The sequence below is a fragment of the Chenopodium quinoa genome, unplaced genomic scaffold (genome assembly GCF_001683475.1).
Source record: "Chenopodium quinoa cultivar QQ74 unplaced genomic scaffold, ASM168347v1, whole genome shotgun sequence".
Classification (NCBI taxonomy): Eukaryota; Viridiplantae; Streptophyta; class Magnoliopsida; order Caryophyllales; family Amaranthaceae; genus Chenopodium; species Chenopodium quinoa.
This window is the reverse complement of record NW_018745286.1, coordinates 3,175,131-3,201,991: the sequence shown is the minus strand read 5'-3', so window position 1 is coordinate 3,201,991 and position 26,861 is coordinate 3,175,131. Positions and strand designations below refer to the sequence as shown.

The window sequence follows — 26,861 nt, the reverse complement described above, 5'->3', positions numbered from 1 at the left end:
CAACCTTAGTGCCGGGTTAAGTTCAGATCGGGTTAAATTCGGATTCAGATTTAGTTCAAGTCGGTTACAGATCGGATTTGGGTCCTGAATTTCTTGGGTCAAATCGAATCAGTTACAGTTCGAAACGGATATTTTTTTCGGATCTGTTCGATTTTGACACCTCTAGATATGACTAGACATGTCAAATGGGTTGATCTAGTTGAAATTAGGCTAGACTAATTTAAGTTTAGGTTAACTTTAGTTAGAGGTTGTAGTAATAGTAGTGATTAGGGGATTTTGCTCCCGCCAATCGGAATGCGCCACGTGGACCAATCAGGTCCTGCCAAGTGTCCCCCATTTAGAACAGTCAGGGCTTCCCACGTGGCACGCGCTTATTCGTCCACCTTGGACCTGTTATGTCAAGACATGTGGCATACTCCATGCCTAATGGAGAAACCGGCCACCCAGGCCCAACTTCCGAGGGAAGCCCAACCGGCCCTAGGTTAACCTAAACCTAGGATGGGCACGTTTCCCAAGGTTATAAATACCTCCCTTAATCCTCATTAAGGGGGATTACAAAAAGAGAGCAGAAACATTACGGAAAAAAACACATTAATTACACACAGTAATAACCGGCTGATCTCGCTAACAAAGCAGATTACCTACATTAAACACTCTCACCTAGAGAGACCAAATCTCTTTAATTTCCGCATTAATTACTCCTTAATCAGGTACTAACTTGACCGTTGGAGGCGGAGCTCCCAGGAGTCTCCGTTATTTTGCAGGTACAGGCGCCCGGTTCCAGTCTCGGAATTGTAACTCTCCCGCAGGACATCAGAAAACCCCGAAACATTTGGCGCCGTCTGTGGGGAGAGTACTTCTGAGATGGCATCCAAGTCTGTACCGACTCCTAAAGAGAGGCGTCCCCTAGACGACCCTCAAGTTCAGTCGGACCATGATACCGAAAGTGAATTTGAAGTTGAAGCTCATACAGCTTCAGACGGGACCCTAAGGGCCCGACGTACCCGTCATAACGACAGGAGGGAACGGGAGCATCTTCAAACAGGAAGCGAGCCAGCAGGCGCACCGCCTGTTCGGCAACAGCCGACTGATGGGTCTGCTCCCATCACAAGGAACGAACTCATGACCTTCATGAGGGACTTCAAGGGAGAGATTCAAGAGTTGATCAACAAGAAGCCGCCTGCTCCAGTCAAGGAGCAGTCGGCCAAGAAACCCTCCACTTCACTGAAGAGGAAGCCAGTTCAAGGGCGAGAGGCGACTCCTCATCCTAAATCTAGGAAGCGGGAGCCACCTGCCCTTGATTTCACAAAATTCCGTTATCCTACAGGAAATAGGAAACCTGTTCGTCATATTCAGGCGGACGGGTCGAAGCAAACATTCACAGATGCTCGGCTACTGCTAGAGCAGAAGAAGAGTGACCGATTGTCAGAGTCGGCCTCTACTTCAAACTTTCAAGACAGTTTGCGAAATGCCTCGATGAGGCATACTCAGTCGTACCATGAGAGTCAGTTAGGCGGCACCTCCCGTCAGTCCAGCTTTCATAGTGACCAGGCGGTACCAAACTTACCATTTGTGCCGCAACAACAGTATTTTTTGCAGCCACCTCCGTTTGGTGGACCTGCAGCAAAAAACGTCCAACCTATGGACTGGCAGCTACGGTTGCTTAGACTTGGTGAACAGCCGTCGGCCTTCTCCAAGGAAATTACTGGAGCCGCTCAGCCGGCCAAAGTGAAAAATGTACTAGTAGGCGCCTATGACGGCACTACTAACCCAGAAGACCATCTGATGGCATTCACCAACCTGATGTACCTTCAAGGGTTGGATGATCCCACTTGGTGCAAGTGTTTCCCAGCGACTCTCAAAGGAATCGCACAGCAATGGTTCGGCAACCTGCCGACTGGTTGTGTAAATAGTTTCAGGACGCTTGCTTACGTATTTGCCTCCAACTTCGCCATGAACATCCCTGCGAAGAAAACGACCCTTGATTTGGGAACAATTCAGCAGGGCGAGAAGGAGGGGCTTCGTTCTTACATCAGGCGATTTAACCTGATGAGAATACAGATTCAAGGGTTACCGGATGAGGTAGCTTATACTGACTTTTTCAGAGGTCTCAAAGACGGGTCTACCTTCAAATTTGATTTGGTTCGAAAAAGGGTGGCGACTCTTCAAGAGGCCTTGATTGAAGCAGAAGCCTATATACAGGCGACTGATCTTTGTACGATAAAACAGTCGGACGGGAAAAGGTTCGACAAAAGAGAAGGACAACAGAAACGGTCGTCTAACAAAGATGAGAAAAGAAAAGAGGTCTGGGCGGCTGATTCCTCTAAACAGCCGGCCCAGAAAAAGAAAAAAGAATTCAAACCATACTCCCCAAAGTATGCATTTAACAAGGATAACCAGTTTATCCTAAAAGAAAACAAGGGACGGATCTCAATTGAGAAGCCGGTCCCCATGAAGGGTTCTGCAAACAACCGGAACCAAGATAAATTCTGTGCTTATCATGATGATGTAGGTCATCACACCAATGACTGCATCAGTCTCATGCGGTACCTAGACCGCCTGGCTGAGCAAGGTGATCTTGACACTTATGTCAAGAAATCCGCGGGGAACACTTCCTCAAAAAAGCAGTCGGCCAAAAAGAATCAACAGGACGACAGCTCCGATACAGATGATGCAGTCGTCTACACTATTGCAGGCGGCTTCTCAGGAGGCGGCCCCACTATTAGGGGCAACAAAGACAATATCAGGCGGTTAGATGTAAATTCCGTTCACCAAGAACGGCCGTCCAAATATTCATTTCCTGAGATTGTCATCACTGAAGAAGATCTAGGAGGGGTAAGGGGGCCGCATGACGACCCTCTCGTTATTGAATGTAAAGTGGCCAACCAGAGAGTTGGCCGGATCCTCATAGATACCGGGAGCTCCTCAGATCTCATCAGCAGCAAATGTCTGTCGAAACTGAAATATCAGACGGACTGCATACATCCGGCCTCCCACCCTTTAATAGGGTTTGGAGGAGGAGTCGTCCACCCACTGGGACGAGTAGATTTGCCCATTCACCTTGGTGAAAAAGGGGAAGGACGACACATGGTAGTCCGATTCCTAGTAGTAGAGGAACTCTCGGCCTACAACATGATTCTGGGTCGACCAACCCTGAATAAATCCAAGGCTGTTATAATCTCGTCTCTTATGTTGCTCAAGTTTGAGAGGGATAATGGAACAGTCGGCTCCCTAAGGGGAGATCAGAGGATGGCCCGAGAGTGCTATCTCTCGGATGTCAAGCCCACTGTTATGGCCACTGGGTCAAGTGGAGAAAAAACAGACCTTGACAATGTCAAGGAGAGTGCGCCTGTTCAAGAAGCAGGCGGCAAAAAGAGAAAGGCGTCCCAGACAGAGTCCGCAAGAAAATCAAGAAAATAGCAATCATTGGCAGAGGAGCGGCCGGATGAGTTCCGCCCTCAACCGGCTGGTGAGCATGCGGACCTGATCTTAGACGACTCACGTCCTGACCGAACAGTCAAAGTTGGGACGACTGCTCTGAGAAACCTTGGTGACAACTTTCACAAACTATTGAAAGAATACAAGGACATCTTTGCATTCGAAGTCCATGAAATTCCAGGCATTAGTCCTGATCTGGCGGTACATAAACTGGCCGTGGATCCGAAAAAGAAGCCGGTACGGCAAAAGAAGCGGAACCATGGCGAAGAAAGAAGTCAGGCGGCAGCCGCCGAAGTTAAAAAATTACTTGATGCAGGGTTCATTCGGCAATGTTACTTCCCAGACTGGGTTGCAAATGTGGTGCTTTTTAAAAAGCCGAATGGCACCTAGCGAATGTGTGTAGACTACACAGACTTAAACAAGCCGTGCCCCAAAGACAGTTACCCTCTGCCTAAAATTGATAACCTGGTCGACTCAACAGCCGGCCATGCCTTGATGAGTTTTATGGACGCCTATTCTGGTTTCCATCAAATTCCTTTATGGAAGAAAGATCAGGAGAAGACGGCCTTCGTCACTGATCAGGGGTTATACTGTTACACGGTCATGCCGTTTGGTCTTAAGAATGCCCCGGCTACCTTCCAACGAATGATAAACACTGTGTTCTTTGATCAGATTGGGAGAAACGTCGAGGCATACATTGATGATATGATTGTCAAGACTAAAATTCACAAAGATCATCTGTCGGACCTCCGAGAAACTTTCGCCACACTCAGGCGGCACCATGTCATGCTCAATCCCAAGAAATGTGTATTTGGAGTTGAGTCTGGGAAATTTCTCGGATTCCTTATCAATCAGAGAGGAATAGAGGCGAACCCTGAGAAGGTGCAGGCGGTCATTGACATGCAGTCGCCTCGTACCATCCGAGAGGTTCAGAAGTTAACAGGTTGTCTGGCGGCCTTGGGAAGATTTCTAAGCCGATCAGGCGACAAATGCCTATACTTTTTCCAGGAAATTAAGAAAAAGGCAAGGTTTGAATGGGGGCCGGATGCTGAGGCCGCCTTCCAGAAATTAAAAGTTCACTTGCATTCCTTGCCGAGGCTGGTCAGCCCTTTGCCCAAAGAGGTACTCTACATGTACCTGGCCGTCTCTGATCATGCGTTAAGCGCTGTTCTCCTTGCTGAAAGAGACGGCTGTCAGCTCCCGGTCTACTTTGTCAGTCACGTACTGAAAAATGCCGAGTTGAGGTATCCCCTAGTGGAGAAATTTGGTCTTGCACTCTTCATGGCTGTTAAAAAATTGAAGCCCTACTTTTTGGCACATGCAGTCGTCGTGTATACAGACCAACCTATCAAGCGGCCACTTACCATCATGGAGTCGTCAGGCCGAATGATCAGAAGGGCCATAGAAATACAGAGCCTCGAAGTTACATTCGAGCCTAGAAAAGCAGTGAAGGGGCAAGCCTTTGCTGATTTTATTGTAGAGATGACTCGTCCTCCTGACTCTCAAGTTCCAGACCAAGTATGGAAGGTATATGTGGACGGAAGCTCTACTTCAAATGGTTGTGGAGCAGGCGTCATATGTCAGTCGCCAGAGGGCGACAAGTACGAGTATGCTCTACGCTTCAGTTTTCAGGCTTCAAACAATGAGGCAGAATATAAAGCTTTACTAGCCGGGATCCGCATGTGCAAGGCGGCAGGGGCAAGAAAAATAGACGCCTGTTCCGATTCACAATTGATAGTGAGTCAGTACAATGGCGAATACGAAGCAACCCATCCGGCCATGATCAAGTATTTACAGGCGGTCCGACAAGCAGTCGGCTCCCTTGAGGATTTCCATCTGATCCAAGTGTCGAGATCAGAAAACAACCAGGCGGATGCACTGTCAAAATTAGCATCATCCGCCTCCTCTGATACTCCTCGAACTGTTTTTTGGGAAGTAATGGAGAAGAGAAGCATCGAGGAAAACCCTATTGGAATCCTAGATAGAAGCTCAACCTGGATGGATTCAATCAGGGCATATCTGACAAACGGTACACTGCCGGATGATCCTCAACAGGCGGCAGCACTGAAAAAACGAGCCACCTGTTTTGAAATGATAAAGGGAGAACTTCACAAAAAGGGGTACCTTCAACCCTTCTTAAAGTGTGTTACTCCAGAAAAGGGACGAGAGATACTAGACGATCTTCACTCTGGTTACTGTGCTTCTCATATAGGCGGTAGGACGCTTGCTCAAAGGGCAAGGCGGCAGGGCTACTTTTGGCCTACTTTGGAAGCAGATGCAATGGAGATGGTGAAAAAATGTGACAAGTGTCAAAGGTTTGGCAAACTAATTCACCGTCCGGCTACTGACCTCACTACCATTCACAGCCCACTACCGTTTGCTAAGTGGGGCATGGACATTCTGGGTCCATATACGCCTGCTACAGGCGGAAGGAGGTACATACTTGTTGCCGTCGACTACTTCACTAAATGGGTAGAGGCGGAGGCTGTAAAGGGAATCAAGACGAAAGATGTAATTTCATTCATTTGGAAAAATGTCATCACTCGGTTCGGGGTTCCCATGTCTATGGTTTTTTATAATGGTCCCCAATTTGAGACGCCTGTTCTCAAAAGCTGGTTGGGTGACCAAGGAATTGCAAACTACTTTGCATCTGTCGGCCGTCCACAAGCAAACGGCCAGGTAGAAGCCTTTAATAAAATCATCTCAGACGGTCTCAAGAAAAAGATTGAACGAGCAGGCGGCCTATGGGCGGATGAACTACCACATGTTCTCTGGGCCATTAGGACGACTGAAAAAGGGGCGACTGGAGAAACTCCATTCCTCCTAACTTACGGTGCGGAAGCTGTTCTTCCAATAGAACACTACGAGCCGACTCTTCGAGTAATGCTATATGACGAAGAGGCAAACTGGGAAGCTATGCGCCTGGCATTAGACTCACTTCCTGAAAAGAGGGGCAATGCTGTCTTGCGCCATGAGATCTATCGCTTGAGAATGACTAGATCATACAACAAAAAAGTACACAGGCGTCCACTCAAAGTAGGGGACTTTGTACTTAGAAAAATGGAAGCAGTTGGTAGGGCTAATGAGTCTGGCAAACTAACTCCCAACTGGGAAGGACCCTACCGAATCTGTGAGGAAGTCAGGGACGGTACCTACCGTCAGGAAACACCAGACGGACAACCGTTGCCTCGACTTGGAATGTAGATAATCTTAAGAAATATTTCTTTTGAATGATGTAAATAGTCAAGAGCTACTTAATAAAAGTTTGCACTTACTATTCAATTTCGTACTAAGAGGGGCACGCCTACTAACAAATAGTCGGCTACTCTCCATGTTTAATTTTTACTTACTTAAAGAGGGGCATGCCGTCTGTACCTTTACAGTCGGCTACTCTCCATTGAGTTTTTAACTCTTTCAGAGGGGCATGTCGTCTATACCTTTACAGTCGGCTACTCTCCATTGAGTATTTTACTCACAATAGGGGCATATCGTCTGGGCATATAGTCGGCTACTCTCCATAAGAAGATGGTCGTCTGGTTCCAAACACATAGCCACCCCCCTAATACTTAGCTAAAAAGATTAGGGCCTGGCCGACCCTGTGCCTAACAGGCGGCTACCCTCCTTTTACTTAGCACCTACGTTCACCAAAACTTACCAAGGCCACAGGCCGAATGATCAGACCAGGCGCCAAGCCAACTGATCAAATCTACAAAACTAATACGACCTGTCCCAACATCATAGCAGGCGTCCGACGGCATCCCTCCGGATGAAATTCGTCGCAGAGAGCAGCTCCCTTTTGGGTGGAACATTGTTCTATAAACTAAATACACGACACCTATACGACTGTCCCCAAGGGCAACCACGTAGCCGTTTTTGAGACAAGGATAACTCTATCACTAACCAAACCAGTGGTAGCAGTTGACATCTGAGTCAGATGACCGCCTGTATTACTTGGGATAAATACAGGGGGTACCTATTGAGTTAATAGCCAACAAACATTGGCAAATCAAGGGGATCAGCCGGCCTCCGCCGCCTGGTACCTCTACTACTCAATCTAGATTGTGACGAAGACTAAGTAACTCCTATGTTAACTTATAGTCACTCAAACTTAGTATGGAGCCTAAAAGGTATGAGTCGTCTGCCTGTTTTTAACAAACAGGGGCTCTCAACCACTACTCCTGCTAGGTTAACAAATTATGAGTTAAAAGCCAACAAACATTAGCAATAAAGGGAAACAACCGGTGCCCGCCGCTTGTTATCTCTACTACTCAGTTCCTTGGCGACTAGGTAATACTCTATTTACTTGGTCAGACCACTTTCCTACTTGGTTAAATTTACAAATGACAGGACCGCCTGCCTAAAAAGGATCCAGACAAAATAGTTCGAATACTGATTGGATAAATGGCCGACTGATCGTCTATCCTGGAAACAGACAACCAGTCGTCCAGGGGCATAGGTGGCATACTAACTATCCGTACCTGTATGCAACGTTCGGCCATGTAAAACAGTCGATCTAGTGAACAATTGGATATTAGATATGGAATACTTAGACAAATTTGAAGCAAAACAAAAATTCTTTAAAAATAAGCCGGCCATTAAAGACCAGCAAAATATTCAAAGCCCCGGCCCCCTGGCCGGGTAAATACAAAGCAAACGGCACGCAGGCCGTGGAAAGAATACATAAAGCTTAAGAAGGGGGCAGTTCAGTATTAGCAGCTGCCGCCTGGTCAGCACTCTTCTTGCTAGACTCGGCTTCAGCTACATCCTTTTTTGATGCCATACCCCCAAGCGGCACAAGCGCCACTACCGGCTCCTCCTCCTCCAACGCTTCCTCCAACGCCTCTTCTTCAGCAGCCGCCAGGATCTCTTGATTATATGTATTCGAACACTGGCGGTACGTTCTTTCCCAAGAGGCAAAGTCGGCACTGGGGAAGAGGCGGCCCCAGGTCATGCGCTGGATTTGAGCGGAGTCTTCCATCATCTCCCGGACCAGCTCTTTCTTCTCTTGCTCGGCCTTTTCCGAAAGCTCTTGGGTAAGACTCTTCTCCTGGGTCACCAGGCGTTCCTTTACGCTGGCCAAGGATTTCTCCATGGCTTCGTAAGAGTACATTTTCAGGCGAAGAGGTTTCAGCTCGGCCTTGAGATTTGTGATGGTCGCCTCCAGCTCGTCATTCTTCTTCTGGGCCGCCTCTAACTGAGCCCGAACAGCGGCGGTAGCCTGCGCCTGATAATAAAGAATATCAATGGTCAGAACTTCATTTTGGGCAATTTGAAACATTGCCTTATCACAGTCAGAGGCGGCCATAGCTTTTGCAGCCTTTACCTCTTTGTTCTTCCGATCAAGCGGCTTGCGAAGGCCGTTCACTCGGAGCAGGGCCTAAGTACAAAGAAACAGGCGTCAGTTTCCAAAAAAAAATAAAACAGGCGTCCAGAAATTCAAATACTCAAAAATATGCTAAGTATACCTCAGCAAGGACCCCTGCAATCCCGTCAAGGTCAAGGGTGCCGACACCCCTGACCGCCTCCCTTTCAGCTGGAGGAACTGCCCTGATCATAGACTTGGCCATCTCTACCAAGTCAGGCTCCTGGGGGCCGGCTGCATCAAGCATAAACAACCGGATTAGACATAGTAAAAAAGGGAGCAAGTCTAAAATTTACAAGGACAACTTCATACCTCTAGGCGGCCCAGTTGGAGTTTTAGAAGAAGTGGCCGGCTGTTTCTCAGCCGCCACCTGTTTCCTGGCAGAACCAGGAGAGCTCCCAACAGTCGTCTTCCGGGCCTTGGGGTCCGGCTGTTGGGAAGATGAAGCTCTTGGAGCACCCGTCTAAAACAGAAGAAAAAAGTCAGTATATGCATAAACACTCCAAAAAGAGGGTGAAAGGTTCGGAGCTCACCAAGGGTGCCCCCTTTTTGGGGGAGTCGGTTGAAGCTTGTTGCATAATAGAGGCCCGCAACATGGCCGCCGCAGTCTTGGAGGCGGTGGTTTTGCTCATGGCGTCAGCTGCAAAAACAAACAGCAAAGTTAATAAAAGATAAACAACAAATGTATGGAACAACAGAGTATTCGACAGGCCGACTACCTCTTGAGCACCGACTGCTGAGGCCGCAGGCGGCCAAAAAGTACTCGTCATAGAGCCACTTGAAGCTCGGGACGCAGTGCAGGGGTACTTGCTCTCGTACCCCTGATGTAGAGTCGACCCTCGACTCTACTTTAAAGAGTCCTTTATCAAGGATCTCTTTCTTAGCCTTGGGGGGAACAGGCGGCATGCTACGGCCGCCTGCAAGAAGGGGCGGATTCCTGTTCCACCTATTGAAGCGCTTGTTCAGCTCAATGTCTGAACTCTCAATGATGAGGAAGGTGCTCCGCCAGTCCTTCCACTTGTTTGCTTTACCTCTTGTCATGAGGTAGCCCCTGTGGCTTGTCAATTGATACCAGCCGGTACCGCCTGTCTTAGGGGTCCGGCTGAGATAGTTCATATGGGCGAAAGCCTCGAAGCTCGGCTCCACCCCGTGCAGTTCGCACCCGGCCACATAGCCGAGTACGTTGACCCAGGAGTTTAGGGCTAACTGCCATAACCCCAACTCATACCCATCCAAAATCCGCTGAACAGCCGGATGTAATGGGAAGCGAAGCCCTGCCTTGATGGCCGCCTCGTAGCAGCCAAAGCAGGCGCTATCATAACTGGAACCAGCCGGCCAGACGACTGTGTCTTCTGGATCCGGCACAAACACTAGAAAATCGGGGCCCATGGTGTGGTTTGCAATAAAGCTCTCCACTTTCTCTTGCATGGCTGTGATTCGACCCCGAGGTACCGTGCAGTAGTAGGGGGTATTTAGCTCTCGGTAAGAGGCGGATGGTTCCGCCCAATTGTCCCCCTTCTCAACTGCGTGAGAAAGTCTCGCCTCTTGCAGGCGGCTGTTTTTCTCTTCTGTACCCAAAGAAGCATGGCCAGAAGAGCTTGACTCGGAATCGTCCTCCGACGAGTCCGAAGAGGACGACTCCTCCCCTCTCCCGGAGGGGCCCGCCTCCTCTCTTTGAAAAGGAGCAGATTTGTTAACTGTTAAATGGGAAGGGGTCACTATGACTCCCCCCACAGAATTGCCGGCATCCAGGCCGCCTTGTTTCACTTCCACATCTGGCGCCTGGTCAGATGTTTCACTAAGCGGCACCCTGTGGGAGGAGCCGTCTGAATTTGAGATCCTAGCTGTCTTTTTCGTTCTGGCCATCCTGCTCTGCATAGACACAGATACAGTCGAGCTTTGTATAAAGGGCAAAGATGGGTCCGGAAAAGGGCAGGCGGCACTCCTAGTCCTAGATTCAGCCGTCCCCGGTGACCGGCTGATCACTAACCTAGGTCGTGTCGTGTGCTTCCGTGGTGCCATTTCAGAAAATAAAAAGAAAATTAAGAATAAGAGAACTGAGTTACCTGAACGAGTGACGGTTGATGAGTTCTGAAAATCCTGTGCAGTCGGCTTGTCAGAACAGGCGGTAGGCAGAAAAGGTCCAAAATGTCAGAGCAAGTTCAGGGGTCCGAATGTTCTCAAAAAGTTCTCAAATTGTGAAAATGACTCAAGACAACTCTCCCTTATATAGGCGAAGTGAGAAGGCGAAGGGTCACTTTCAGAATTCAAAATTTGGGCGGGAAAATCTCTCGCCCTTTCGCCGACTGACACCTGTAGCAGGCCGTCGCCTGTTACAGTGCGACACCTGTCACAGGTAACACGTGACCAATCACGTGCCACCTGTGAGGGGCAAATGATTAGGGGATTTTTCTCCCGCCAATCGGAATGCGCCACGTGGACCAATCAGGTCCTGCCAAGTGTCCCCCAGTTGGAACAGTCAGGGCTTCCCACGTGGCACGCGCTTATTCGTCCACCTTGGACCTGTTATGTCAAGACATGTGGCATACTCCATGCCTAATGGAGAAACCGGCCACCCAGGCCCAACTTCCGAGGGAAGCCCAACCGGCCCTAGGTTAACCTAAACCTAGGATGGGCACGTTTCCCAAGGTTATAAATACCTCCCTTAATCCTCATTAAGGGGGATTACAAAAAGAGAGCAGAAACATTACGGAAAAAACACATTAATTACACACAGTAATAACCGGCTGATCTCGCTAACAAAGCAGATTACCTACATTAAACACTCTCACCTAGAGAGACCAAATCTCTTTAATTTCCGCATTAATTACTCCTTAATCAGGTACTAACTTGACCGTTGGAGGCGGAGCTCCCAGGAGTCTCCGTTATTTTGCAGGTACAGGCGCCCGGTTCCAGTCTCGGAATTGTAACTCTCCCGCAGGACATCAGAAAACCCCGAAACAAGTAGGGTTTCAAGTAAGAAATAAGGATACTCAAGGCACGAATTTAAATTTTTTGTGTAACGGCCAAGGTCAACATGAACCCAATAGTAGATATTGTCCTCTCTAGACCTAGCCCGCATGTTTTACTTTGGTATAGGACAGAAGTGCTATCCAAAAGACCTCTACTAGGTTGGAGTATCAACCCACATATAAGGAAAGCTGAGGTACCTATGGCACTCCCATATCGAAAGTTGAGGATCACAAAACATTTCTTATGTGGGGGTTGGTGATAAAATCATCCCATCCCCACCAACTAATAAGGGGCTATATTAAGGGATGGAAAATTGAAAAACAAACAAAATGATAAAATTGTCATTAATGAAAAGGAAGGAAGAATTATGTTATTAACAAAAATTCTTTTGTAAACTTGCTAATTATCTCTTAGACATTATCATCACTACCAAACAATGTATTATTGAAACATTTTCATGACTTACAACGATTCCCAACACCTATCCTACACTTTGATCTCCAACTTCCTTCCCGGTCACATACCAAATGTCCCATAAACTAAATTTAAAATTAAAAAACAGAACAAAAAATACATTTGAGGAGTTATTTTATTTCATATAAACTGTCATTTGAAATATCAATTCACTACTACTAAGCTTTATCTAATTAATTAATTATCATTTTTAAAATATCCATACCTATTTTTAAATTTCATATTGTTAGGATGAAAAACAATATCCTGTCAAAAAATAAAATAAAATAAAATAATACAATTTTTTTTTTTTTTAAGAACATTATGTAAAAATGAAATATAATCCAATGAAATTTAAGATATAGTATATGATATCCTTTATATTACCTTTGCTAATTCATGTTTTTGTATCAACTCCTATATGATTTTTTTATTTAAAGGGCAACGATATAGACGAAATTAAATATATTAGGTGTGTATCACCCATAACATGTTAGTCAACTAAACTAGATAACATCCACATTTCCTATATATTGGATAAAATGTTCTTGGTACTTTTATATTAATTTTTCTAATAGCCTCGTATATACAAACAACCATCAAGTAAGATGGGACATGAAAATAAAAAGATATAATATATTAAGAAAAAAGTGGTAATTCAATTATCATTAGATCTTAATAATTAAATTGTTATTCAAAGTTCCATAATAAAGTCAAATATACTAACTACCTTTTTTATTTTGAGATTCTTGTCCTAGTTTTTCTCTAAACCCTTAATTTTCATGGAACTCTCGCTCCCTTTCTATACACAAAAAGGATGTAATTTCTCTCTAGCTATTTCTATCTCTCAATCTTTGCCTACACACACCCACATATTACAAAATTTAAATTCTGAAAAAAAAAAAAAAAAAAAATTCCAATTGACGTTATAAATCATCCATTTATTCTGATTAAAGTCTAGTGATCATTATTGAGGGTACAATATAGAGAGCTTCATAAATTTCTCAAATCTATTGTAAATAAATTTTATCTTATTTTTTTGTTTGGCTTTCATTTTTTTTCTGAAGTTTATGAACTAATAATACTTTTTTTTTAATTCTACATTATATGCTGCATCGAAATTTACAATCTTAAATTTAGTCTTTGCTTGTTTCATTGTGCATGAATGTTTCTTTTCCTTCCCTTTCTTCTCTATAATTTTTTCGTTCTTCCATGAACAAAATCCTTTCAACTCGTGGGCTTCGTCGGCTCTCACACCCAATAGCAACCGCCTCCTCCTCCTTAGATGATCAAAAACTCCACTATCATCTATTATGGAGATACCAAGTCCTAGACCCAAACTCATACATTGTAACACAATGGAATTATATTTTCCTCCTTACTTGTGTCATTGCACTATTTATCGATCCTCTTTATTTCTTTCTCCCATCAGTTGGTTCCGATCACGCATGCCTCTCCTCTGACACTTCCCTCCTTGCATCTGTTACCGTGTTTCGTACCCTTGCTGACCTCTTCTACGTCCTTCACATTGCAATAAAATTCCGCACTGGTTTCATTTCTCCAAGGTCAAGGGTTTTTGGGAGGGGAGAGTTGGTAATGGATCCTAATGAGATCGCATGGAAATATCTCAAGTCTGATTTTGTCATTGATTTTGCTGCTTCTTTACCTCTTCCTCAGGTATGATATTAGTAGCTTTACACATGTAGTATCTTCTATATGTATCAATAAAAATTGAAATTATTATACGTATCCTTATAAAAGTATTTTTAATGATTGTTATCATTTTTTTTGACAACATTATCTAAACAATTTAAGTTGTTATTTTGGGAGTTGTGCTTGTACAAGTTATGTAAGAAATCTTGTGGTTTTTTATAAAATTTAAATATAGATTTAGAAAGAAAATAAATGATGTAATATATTGTTTAAACTACAATCTTTATAATCAATTCATATCCCATGAAATGTTTTCAATGAATCATGATTTGTGTGTAATTATTAAAAATAGTTGCATAACATGTATCAAACATAAATGTCAATTTTAGAGGCAAAGTTGTTTCAACCATTTTGGAGACCTTAAGCCATACTTGAGAACTCCCTCCCACCAACAAATAAGAACATTAGTAATATATAGTTGATGGCTTATCTGTCATCACTTTTTGTTTTCAGTTTTTGGGGATCTACAAATAGTAGTTTTTAGTTTTTAGTTGTCATTTTTCAAATCCAACATGATTTTTATAGGTAAAAATAACATTAGGTTCATTGTTCAATCTAAAACATATGAGTTTCACAATTACAAATCAAAAACTAAATGAAAATGATATTAAATGTACCTTTGTAATATGATTTTTTTTCAATCCAAAGTGACATAAATTCGAATTTTATCTACACAAAGAACTAGCTATAGAAAGAAAAAAAAATAAAAATAAGTGTCGTCCACTATAAATTTATTGAATAATATGGGTGAAACTATGTAAGTGGCTACATATTTATAAGAGTTTTGATAAACATTTGATAGATTTTCACAGAAGTTGTTTTTTGCAAATCTAAGATTAGTGATTTATATCATGTATGTTTTTAGTACTAGCAACACTTGTTCATCCAACAAACAACTTTACTATGATGAGTTTATCAAAGATTGATATCATTGGCATTTACACGAAGTTTAGAGGTCACTTTTTCCATTAAATAAGTTTGGAGGTGTATTGAGTTCCATCTCTTAGTGTACAAAGATCGATTTGATGTTACATGGTGTTTTAAGCTTTGACTTGACTTTTACAAACTTTGAACTCTTAACCTTATTTATAACTAAATTATTAAAATAAAAAAAAAATAAAAAAAAACAAGAACATGCTAAATAAGCAAAATAATTAAAGAACTATTAATGTAATTTAATTAACATTAACACTTATCTTTATATTATGATTGTGTGGTTAATGTTAATACAAAATATTTCGTCTGTTGATTAATAAGAATACATATAGTTTCACAAATTAGTTTCCAATAATATCGATAAATTTGTCTTTTTTGTTAAATTCAGTAAATAATTAATTATTTATAGTTTTCAAAGGCATGCTTGGGCATTTACTAGCAAAGATTAAGAGTCACATGCATATTTAATTTAATTCTCTATATGCTTGTCTTTTTTTTTTTTTTTTTTTAAATCAAAATTTCCCTCAATCTTAATTGATGATTTAATATGTATATGCAGATAATGAATTGGTTCATCATACCAAAGATGAAGAGAACAAAAGCAGATCAAACAAATTATACTCTCTCACTCATTGTCTTATTTCAATATATTCCTAGGTTTTTTCTAATGTTCCCATTAAATAAGCGAATCATCAAAACTACAGGAGTTGTTGCTAAGACTGCTTGGTCGGGAGCAGCTTATAATCTTCTTCTCTACATGCTAGCTAGTCATGTAAGCATGATCAACTAAATATTTATCAAACTTCGTACTTTTCTCTTAATTTTACTAGTAAATACATATTCCATTCATTTAAAAATAGTTTTTACACTTTTTATAACACATATACATATGTTATAAGATAGTGATGAGATAATTGAATTTTCTATTTAAAGGATAGATAGGAATATTTCTAATCTATATTTGGTTGTACCATGGTACAACCATGCCTATAACTTTTGCTTATCGGGAAAGTCCAAAAAAACAAATTGAGTAGGATTGTGTTATGAATTGTACTTCATAGATGTGTAAAAGTTATTCAAGTAATTTACGTATTTCTTGTCCAAGAAAAATTATGTATTTGTGTAAGAGAGTGTGTTAGTCAATTAAACACATTAGTGGGAACATTTCCTAAACTAGAAATGTAATATACTTCTTATGTAATTTTTTACTTGACTTGTTTCATTTATTACAATTGCCAATGCAAAATTTTAACCATCAATAACTCTGATTCTGCATAAGTAAAAAAGTATAAACGTTATATTATGATAATACTTAATGAGACGATTCTAACAAGATCTCGATCTCATGAATATATTTTCCTTAAACATAATTCACAAGAGAAGATTGAAGGAAGGTTAGTGAATAGTGTAAAAGTCAAAGCGGGTCAAGTAAAAAAGGAGGAAGTATAACCATGGACAACAAACGAGAAAAAAAAAAAAGATGTAAACACTATATATTATGAGACGGAGGGAATATTAATTACAAAATCCAGCTGATTGTTAGTATAATTTGATAGTGCAGGTTTTGGGATCTATATGGTATACGGCAGCAATAAGCCGGCAATACTCATGTTGGAGAGCACAATGTAATGAAGAGAAAAAAAAGATTTCCTGCATGCTTACCTAAATATCTAGATTGTTCAACAGTTCCAGATGTTGATAGACAATATTGGTATAATAATACTAATTTGGTCATTAATTGTGACCCAAGAAATGATGATGCCTCTTTTAAATTTGGAATGTTTGCTGAAGCTTTTACCAGTGGAGTTGGTTCCTCAAATTTTGTTAGGAAATATCTATATTGCCTATGGTTTGGGCTCAAGAATTTAAGGTATGTGATTTAATGATTATACAACTTTATTATTGAGAAATATTATGAATATTTTCTATCGCTATTTAAATAATATATTTTTGTCGTTTTAATTTGGTTGCACCATCTTCCTATCACGAAATTGGCATATATAATAGTTGTAATAATTCCTTACTGTTTTAAATTATGCAAATAAACCTGTAGAACTTTTAACTTTTACATTCAATATGTTATGATTATTATAATTTTGTAAGTTTTTTATATTAAACTTTCAAACAAAGGTATTAGGCTATTGTTTTTCTTTCATACATTTTTTTTCCCTTATTTTTCATATCATAATAAAAGTATTTTTAAATATGAAAAAATTTCTTAAATCAGCCCGATTCAAGTTTTGGAATGATGTTTCCAATCAAGTCTGAGTTCGATCTTAGTAATTTTGGTCCAGTTCCCGAGTTTCATGATTTGTATTTTTGGTCTTCGGTCCAATATTAGATTGTTGAATAACCCTTATAATAAGTATATTAAAATAATATCATCCCTAAAGTATATTCAATATATTAGTTTTCATAATAGCTAAAGATGTACATTAGATATCATGAAAATTAAATAAGAAGGTTTTTAAGAAACAAAGATAGTACATAGTTTGCACAATTAATGTAAAATCTAAAGGTTAAAAGAGGTTTCATCCCAAAATCAATGACAACATGAAGAGTAGTTTTTATCCTTATAAAGTGTTTAAGTCTTTTTTTCTTTAATTTATTTTTTTATCAATGTGGAACTCACTTGTGTTGTGTGGGAAGGTTATACCTTTCAGATCCCTTTAATACAACCATGTGTGATATCTCATGCGGCCTCCCCCACACATGATTCTAATTCAATTTGGTCCAAAATATATTATACATGTTAAAGTGTCTAATTGTGGGCCTAACTTTGATATCATTTTATACGACCTGATCATCTTGTATCAAGGGGAAGAGAGAGAGGGAGAATCTTCTTTACAAGGTCATAGGAGATTTCCATTTCAAAATCATATGAGAATAGGAGTAGCCCCTTTAACCTTATAACGTATTTTTTTTCCTCCTCCTCCTCTTCTTCTTCTTTTTTTTTTTTTTTTTTTTTTTTTAATCAACATGGGACACCACATGTTCTGCTTTGGAAGGTTATACCTCAACAATAATCCACCAAATTAATCCAAATATCTTATCTATCATATTTGTATGTAATAAATCGAATATTTTTACATATCAATAGAAATTGTTGTCCCTACAAATCCCACTAACAAGTGTAAGTGTTCTCTTGCAGTTCTTACGGGCAAAATCTAGACACAACCACCTTTATTGGGGAAACATTTTTTGCGATATGTGTTTGTATCGGGGGATTATTTTTGTTCTGCCTCTTGATCGGAAATATGCAGGTTTTGATGTCCATCTTATTTTTATCAAGTTTCTTTATAATGATTCTAATGCATGTTTATAACCTAAATATCTTTTGAAAGCAACATATTTTTAGCACAACATATATGTTATAGGATACTATTGATGTCCATCTTGTTAAAAGAATAAGAATAAAAGAGGGTCAAATTTAAGAAGGGGAACATTCAAAATGTTAGGCAATAATCAACATATTTACCTAAGAAATGAATTATTTTACCTTTGTAAAATTTATATCATTTGATTAAGAATCATTATTTCCATCCTTTTTGGTTAAGAAATTATTTAATTTTGTAAATAATTCTTATTCATTATATTTTCATCTTTATAGCTAGAAAATTTATGAAAAATCATTTATCAAAGTGAACTAAGTCTCCTAATTATGAGTATGAATTTCACCTAGTGTGTATTTAAATTGTATCACTAGTTATGGTAAAGCAGACTATAAAATCAACTTAGATTATACAATATTTTGCAAAGTAAAATAAAAAATGAAAAGGAAATTAGTTAACTTACAATTGATTATAAATGATATAAAAAAAAAAAAAACTTGATTTATTTTAATTTTAGCCTTTAAACCCTTAATATTGAATTTTAATGATATTTTCTAATTCCTATTGCTAAAAGAAACTATTCAAAGGATTGAGAATATTTCAATAAAAGTTGAGCTATAGTAAATAAATTTAAAAAGAAATAACTTCTTTTACATATAATAAATAGTACATAAATATGACTGTTGTAGTGGATCGAATCATATTTGCAAAATTTGCATACTTACAATAAGTTGCATTTTGATTGAAGACATATCTACAATCGTTGACGGTCCGTGTTGAAGAATGGCGAATAAAACGAAGAGACACCGAAGAGTGGATGAGACATCGTCAATTGCCTCCGGCATTGCAACAACGAGTTCATCGATTTGTTCAATATAATTGGCTAGCTACAAGGGGGGTTAATGAAGCCTCTATTTTGTGCTCTTTGCCTTTGGATTTGCGTCGTGAAGTACAACGTCATCTATGCCTTAACCTTGTTCGACGTGTATGTCTTTTTTGATACATTTATCTATTTCCTACTATTAATTATGTTATATTAGTTTTTCATGGTACAAAAATCACTACCTGTCTAAATATGAGTGTTGTGTCATGAGGATTTGACTTGCTCATGATTTGTTCATGGAAAAATGCAATGTCCCATTAAAAAATTGACATCACATGCTATTATGTCCATATGTACACATAAAATTAAAATTTTCAATGCACCTAAAACCATATAAAATCACCTCATTTACATTACCAATATAGTGTTTAATTTGAAATAATCCATTTCAGAGTTTGTGTTTTAACCCTGTAGCTAGTAATCTGTGTAATGTGTATGGGTTATCTTCATAAATTAAAAATCTATTGTAAATAGCTTCAAGTTGGATATTTTAACCAAGAGTTAAATAATATTAAAATGGCGTGACTCTTAGTTAGAATTTTTTTTTTTTTTACATGTTTATATTTTGACAAGAATGATAAATGTGATTCTTCTAAAGTAGTTAATGAGAGTTATTCCTCACTTCTTTCACAGAGTTTAAACTTAACATGATGTTATTTTTTTTTGAATTTGATAGGTACCATTTTTCTCAAAAATGGATGAGCTTTTGCTTGATGCTATTTGTGAGCGTCTTGTTGCAACCTTGAGTACGCAAGGCACATATATATTCAGAGAAGATGATCCTGTAGATGAAATGCTTTTCATCATTAGAGGGCAACTTGAAAGCTCCACAACCGGTGGTGGAAGGTCTGGATTCTTCAACTCGATCACCTTACGACCAGGTGATTTTTGTGGAGAAGAATTGTTAACATGGGCATTACTACCCAATACAAACATATGTCTTCCTTCTTCCACAAGAACAGTAAAAGCACTAAGCGAAGTTGAAGCCTTTGCTCTTGGAGCAGAAGATCTTCGATTTTTCTCCACGCAATTTAAGCGTCTCCATAGTAAAGCTTTACAAGACGCATTTCGATACCATTCACATCAATGGAGAATGTGGGGGGCTTGCTATATTCAATCTGCATGGAGAAGATATAGGAAAAGAAAGCATGTATTATAGTATGGAGGATGATGATCAAAGCAATGACTACCATAATAAAGCACTAGATGATACTAATATTTCCTCCGAACATAACGGTTTTTGCTTCTCGGTTTGCTGCCAGTACAATGACAGGGGTTCATCAAAAGGGTCAATTGGTTAAACCTTCCACAAAAGATGACTTATTAATTTAATGGACATAACATCTTATAAAATATAAGTTTTCTTGAGAACATTGCACACTTTTTGGAGAGATTTTTTTTTTTTTTTTTTTTTAATTAAGGCATTCAAGATGATTGATGATCAAACCTTCAAATTAGATTCATTGTGATAAATAGTTTTTTGGAAAACTTATTATCCCAAAGATATTGTTTGATGGATTGCTAGAATTAAAGTCACCGTGGTTATTATATTTACGCTGTGATCTATTTGAAAAAAAAAAAATATTGACATAAAGGACATAAAATGTGGTCCATTTTCTTTATGTTGTCAAAATTATAAATTAGTTAAGATTTTTTTTTTTTTTTAATTGGGACGTACCTACTCAAATAATAAAACATAAAACATGCACCATTGAACAAGGATATACTTACAATACCATTAAGCATTACCACCACCATTGTTATGTTAGATTCTCACTAAATCTAAATTGAATCCAATAATAATGAAACTCTCCACAATTGTCTCCCTTGGCCCCCAACTAACCCCTTCTTCCATTTGTTGTATTGATTCAATTTAACTGAATTGCAAGGCAAACTCACGTAATATCCCTTGGCATGTTGCCATTTCTAAATTATCTTTTACTTTCCTTCCAGCTCTCGATGTACAATAGCCTAATTCATTACAAACTAACTATATTTCTGTATTTTGAACTCTATAAATCACCTGTTTCACATTCAATTTTGTCTCGGCTTTAGTAAGGTTTAATTAATTTTAACTCCATTTCCTTTGAATTTTTATTGAGTTAATTTTGAAAGATAAACTTCTTTGCTAATTTCTACATTGTTGTCATCTTGTTAACTCAAATCACGTCCCCTCACCTTTTTTCAAAAGATACGAATGCTACATCGACATTTTTACTTAAGTATTGAAACTTTGAGAGAAGGACAAAATTTGAGAGTGCATTGTACTTAGGTGTTATCTAGATCTAGTTGGATAGGTAAGAAGGGATAGTAAGGAAAAGATTGTGATTCTTTTTTAAGAAAATTGAGCAACCATGTTAGCTATTAGAATCATTGTTATCAAAATTCAAAAAGTCTTTGGTGAGCTAAAGCATTCATTGATTTTGATTTAATTTGATTGTGAAACATTTTTTACAAGTCTAAGTACAATGCAGTACAATACAAGTTATGATCAAGAGAAATATGGTGCTTTTATTGCAACAATTATATTGGGATTAACATACTGTAATACCCCGTATTTTTATACGTATATTAATTTAAAACATTATTTTATGAAGTATTTAAATAATTAAAAATGAATTATTTATGGTATTTTAATAATTTAAAAAGGTTTATTTTAATTAATAAACTATTTTTATTTATTTATTTATTTATTTTGGAAATATTTTAATTTATTATTTAGAAATTTTTGGGGCATATTTAATTTATAAACGGAAGTTTTAAAGTTATTAGAGTTTTAAAGAAAGTCAAATGCCAAATTGAATGGGAATAGGAATCATTAAGGGTAAAAAGAGAAATTTAGTTGGAAGGGTTTTGAGAGAGAGTATAAATACCCATCTTATGAGCAAATTAAACTTTTTCAAAGGTGGAGAATACCCAAAGGTAAACTCTCTTTCACTCTCCTCTTATTTTTCTTTCCCCTTAATTTTTCCCTTCCCCTCACGTACACCACCACCACTAACCAGTGCCAGCTGCCACCACCACCACCACAGTCAGCCGCCGCTAGCACGGAGCGGCAGCATCAGCAACCGCAGAAGGTGGCGCACCGGCCACTCTCCCCTCCCTCTTTGCAGTTGTAGTTTTACAAACAAACAAACAAACCAAAAAAAGAAAAAAAAAAAAAAAAAAAAAAAAAAAAAAAAAAAAAAAAAAACCTCTCCTTTGTTTTTAATTCAATCTAACCTTGATTAATTATTGATTTTGGGTGTGTGTGATGATTTCATGATGTTTTAATAATGTTTAATATGTACATAATTTTCAGATTTGGTTTTTGAATTAAAAAGCCCCAAATTGATAACCCTAGGTTTCTAAATTGATGTTTATTGATGGAATTTGATTGTAGTTGATTAAAACTATTGAAATTAATGTTTTTAAACTAAATTACAACAAGTGTAAGAGTTTTTATAATGCTGGAATTTTTATGTAGAGGCTAGAATTAAGTTTTCTTGAAGGCACTTTAATTACCCATTAATTGGGAATAAAAGTGTGTAGATGGTTTTAATTAATTTTCAGCATGTTTTAGAGGATTTAAAAGTGTTTTAAAGAGTGTATATATTGCTGGAAATTTATTATGAATAGGTATTAATGTCTCTTTGTAACATTGGGTTGTAGGAAACTTTCAAGTGAGTGATTTTGTGTAGTCGTGGCGACTTTGAGATCATATTAGAGGTACGTTCGCGTACTCGGTTATTATTTCAGTGTGTAGAAGCATGGTAGGACTTGTTTAATTAATTCCAAGTTAGTATCATGATAGGTATTGGTTGAAATTATTGGTTGGATTGTTGTTGGTGATTGATTTGTGAAGCATGAATTATTTGAGGTAAATTATTGATTGAAATTAATTATGATGGCATGTTGAATATGAACCACACTTTTATTATTGGCATGATTGAGAGCATGTTTAATTAAACTAAATGTTTAATTTGGTTTGGATTATGAAAAGGGAATTTTATTATGCTTCATATAATTTTTATTAATGCTATAATTGGAATTGAGCTAGTAAGTGTCTTGGTACACAGGAATAAAAGGTTTTGCGGTGCCTAAGTGCACTTAAGGTGTTCTAAACAACGAGGGATAGGATTTGCAGTGCTTTATGTGCTTAAGGTGTTTCTACACCGAGGTAGTTTTAAAAAGGGTTCAACATTAAATTAAATGTGGTCACTAATTATTTAAAAATTAAATTGGAATGTTTGATTACTTGACTGATTTATGTTGATTGATTGTGTTGTGAATTTAAGAGTCATCACCAACTCTAAGAATATGTAAAACAACGTAAAGTAAAAGAGATTACGTACCAAAACTCTTGGAACGTATATACCTTGAGTATGAACATATGGGAGGAGTTATGTAACTTTATATTTGATCTTAACTTCTACTGGGAGTACAAGACGCTATATGTTCCTTTTTATTATTATGCGCAGTACGTCCAGTCACTCATAAGTGACACTTTCGCCTACCCATTTAGCTTCCGGTGTAGTTTACCTCAATTTATTTGGGGCAGGGGTTTGGTGGGAAACTTGTTCGATGCGTAATCAAATTAAATAAGCAATTTATTTATTCATTATTAGTATTGTATGTTGTATGCTTGTAAGCAACAAGATAAGTTGTGTGATTCTAGGATGAAAGCATGTTAGTGACAAGCTAAAGTCGTATCACCTAATCAAAAGTAATTCCTAAAACCACTAACTAAAATAGATAGGGAAGTAGGGTCGAATCCACAGGGAAACAATGTTCTTTTATTCCTAATAAATTATTATAATTTAAATTATCAAGTAACAAGTATGATTTTATGTAAATTAATCTAAGGGGACTAATTAAACTAAGCAAATAAGATTTAGAGATTATCAAATAAATAAAAGCCTAGGCATAGGTTCACCAATAAATAATATTTTGGGATGAAAGACATCAATCAATTACCAATGCATAAATTAACCAGATTATAAAGGGCTTTCGCCACATATTACAATCACATAATTAACTTAGCGGTATTAAATCGCATCTCTCGAATCTTGACTTAACCATTTATAAATTAACCTGCCTATTGAAACTAAGTCTATACATCAATTGTCATCTCTCGAATCTCGAATCAATATTGCGTAACTCATACAATTAAATCAGCACTAATCTAATTGCATAGCATTATGACAATCAATAGGAAATTAACCCAAAACATTAACAATCAACAATAACAATTCATCCCTTCATATTATTCATGGATCCCCAAGAACTCTAGTATTAAACTACACGTGCATAATTAAATTTAAACTAAGCAAAACAAAAAAAACAATTCATAATAAAAACAAGAATTAAATTAGAGTAAAAATAATATTAAAACTAAAAAGAAAACAAAACAATAATAACATTAAACATGAGTAGTCGAATAAAACAAAAAGAAAACTAATCTAATCTCAACATAAGAAAACTAAAAAGCATAAAAGATTCCCCCCCCCCCCTACGTACTACTCCATTCATTTTATAAGGATTACGAATCTTTTAAAAGTCAACTAACAAGAATCCTAATTGAACTCAAATTAGTGAAAAAGCTGCCAATAGAAATCTAGTAAACAAAATCCCACAATCAGCCCAGCAATGATGCGTATCCCAAGGCCCAGATGATGCTCACCCAATTGGGCCCGGCAAAATCACGCCCAGCAGAACTCGTGGCTTGCTTGGGCGGCTCTCTTGGGATTGGGCTTCTCAAGCTTGGACCCAAAATCTTTCCTTCATTGTTCCGTAATAATAACTTGTAAATCTTGGACCTCTTTATATATCGAGCCCTTAATCACCGAACTAAATTTCTTTAACTCAGTCTTGGGCTTTAAATATACGGTCATAAAATACGATTTGACTCCAATGTCTTCATAGTGGCTCAATAAGCTCGGAATTATCATAAATCTGCAAATTCCTACAAAATAACACCAACCATACAAAAACACTAGAAAACGTATATTAAAACGGATTATTAAAACAGTAAAGTTTCATGAGTTAATTTTTTTTTAAAAAAAAAAAAAGCACGAAATTAAAATAACAAAACCCCAATTTTTTCTCTCTCCTCCGATCCTTTCTTCAGCCAGTCATCTTCTTTGTTGTTTCGTCTTCTGTTTCCTTTTCATTGCTTATTTTTCCCATCCTTCATCATCATCTTTTGGTAGAGATTTGAAATCAATGGTAGATTATTGTAAATTAGTGTGCTATTTTTACCAAATTAGGAAGACGAACAATTTTTTTTGAAGCTGATAATTAGATTCTGCTTGGAGCACTTAACTGGTAAGCTTTAAGGATTGAGTTTTGTCATTTTAGTTTACATTTTTTAATTCATTAAACATTGATGAAAGTTTGGTTATTTTAAGTGGAATTGTGAATCTAGCGTACTAAGTTTGCAGCCATTTACTTTTTTTTTTTTTTTTTAATTTAAGAATTATGTTTTGTATGAATGGATTATTATGTGTTGTTAGGTTTGACTTTGTTTCAATTTTGTGTTGAATTATGCCTTCGTAGGTTGAAATAGGGATAGGAGCAACACAAACAAAGAAAATGGCCGAAGAAAGGAGGAGAGAAAAAAAAATTGGGGTATTGTTATTTTAATTTGGGGCTTTTGTTTTAAACAATAATTAACACATTAAACTTAATTACTGATCTAATAATCTATTTCAAATTACTAAAAAAGATTTTAATACAATAAGTAATAAATTTCTGGCAAGTAGACCCCACTCAAGCATCATTAGTGTTATTTATGTTTTTTTTAATCACAGTTGGTGTCAATCTAACTAGTGTTACAAGTTGGTATCAATAATTGTAACACCCCTCAAAGTTGGTGTCAATGGTTGTAATTTTGCCTTTTTATTAAGGGGGGCCAAACTTAATATCTATACTAATACTTGATTGTGCACAAAAATAATATTAAAATGTCAAAAAGAGCCAAACCAAGTATTATAAAAAAAAAATAATAAATATAATAATAATAATAATAATAATAATAATAAATTAATTAATTAATTAATTAATTAAAAAAAAAAAGTCTACATAATGAAAATATTTGGAAAAGGGAATTTAATGCCTAGAGTAGTGCTATAACACTTTTATACAAAATAGTAAAATTAGTACACAAAAATAATGAAAAAGTGAAAGGCACACGTTTCGAACTTGAGATCAACCTTGAAAAATTAATCTCATTACTCACTGAAAACCAAATGAGTTATGATAAAACTAACATAATAATTTAAAATTTCTAAAATTAAAGGGGATGCCATACCCACTCCTGCCCCCCTTGACTATTAGGAAAGGAATAAAGGTGAAAGAGGGAGGGAAGGAAGGATGAAAATTCATTCTCTTATGTAGATAAGGGAGAAATGGAAGGAAGAGGATGGAGGTGAATTGTCAAAAAAATCATTTACATTTCCACTAATAATAAACAAATTGTTGGGTTTCGTAGTGTCCGACACTACGCTGAAGAAAAACCCGCCTAAGACCCGCCCACTAATTAAAGCAAATAAACATGCAATCACATAATTAACAACATAAGAGAGAGAAGGAGAAAAAACATTCTTACCCTCAACGCGTGCTTTGCTCGATCCCGAGCTCTTACTTGAAAGCTTAACCTCGCAAGTGTGACGGCCTCCTACGGCTCGCACCCTCGACTCGACCCGAGCGGTCTTAATCCCGAAGGTTAGTCGGGACTTGACCAAATAAAACTAGAGTATTACGAACTTAAAGGTTTTCTCACTAATGATGA

At 38.1% G+C, this 26,861-nt stretch overlaps 1 protein-coding gene across 1 annotated transcript; it reads left to right on the top strand.

Annotated features, from left to right (window-relative positions):
* Positions 1–13,190: 13,190 nt before the first annotated feature.
* Positions 13,191–20,774, top strand: LOC110712015 (cyclic nucleotide-gated ion channel 18-like). The gene is given in 9 exon segments (XM_021890442.1): positions 13,191–13,903; positions 15,435–15,647; positions 16,437–16,516; positions 16,518–16,745; positions 18,027–18,138; positions 18,956–19,192; positions 19,767–20,236; positions 20,238–20,315; positions 20,317–20,774. Coding segments are annotated over 9 exon segments (1,989 nt in total). The 5' UTR covers positions 13,191–13,438; the 3' UTR covers positions 20,423–20,774.
* The last annotated feature ends 6,087 nt before the right edge of the window (positions 20,775–26,861 follow it).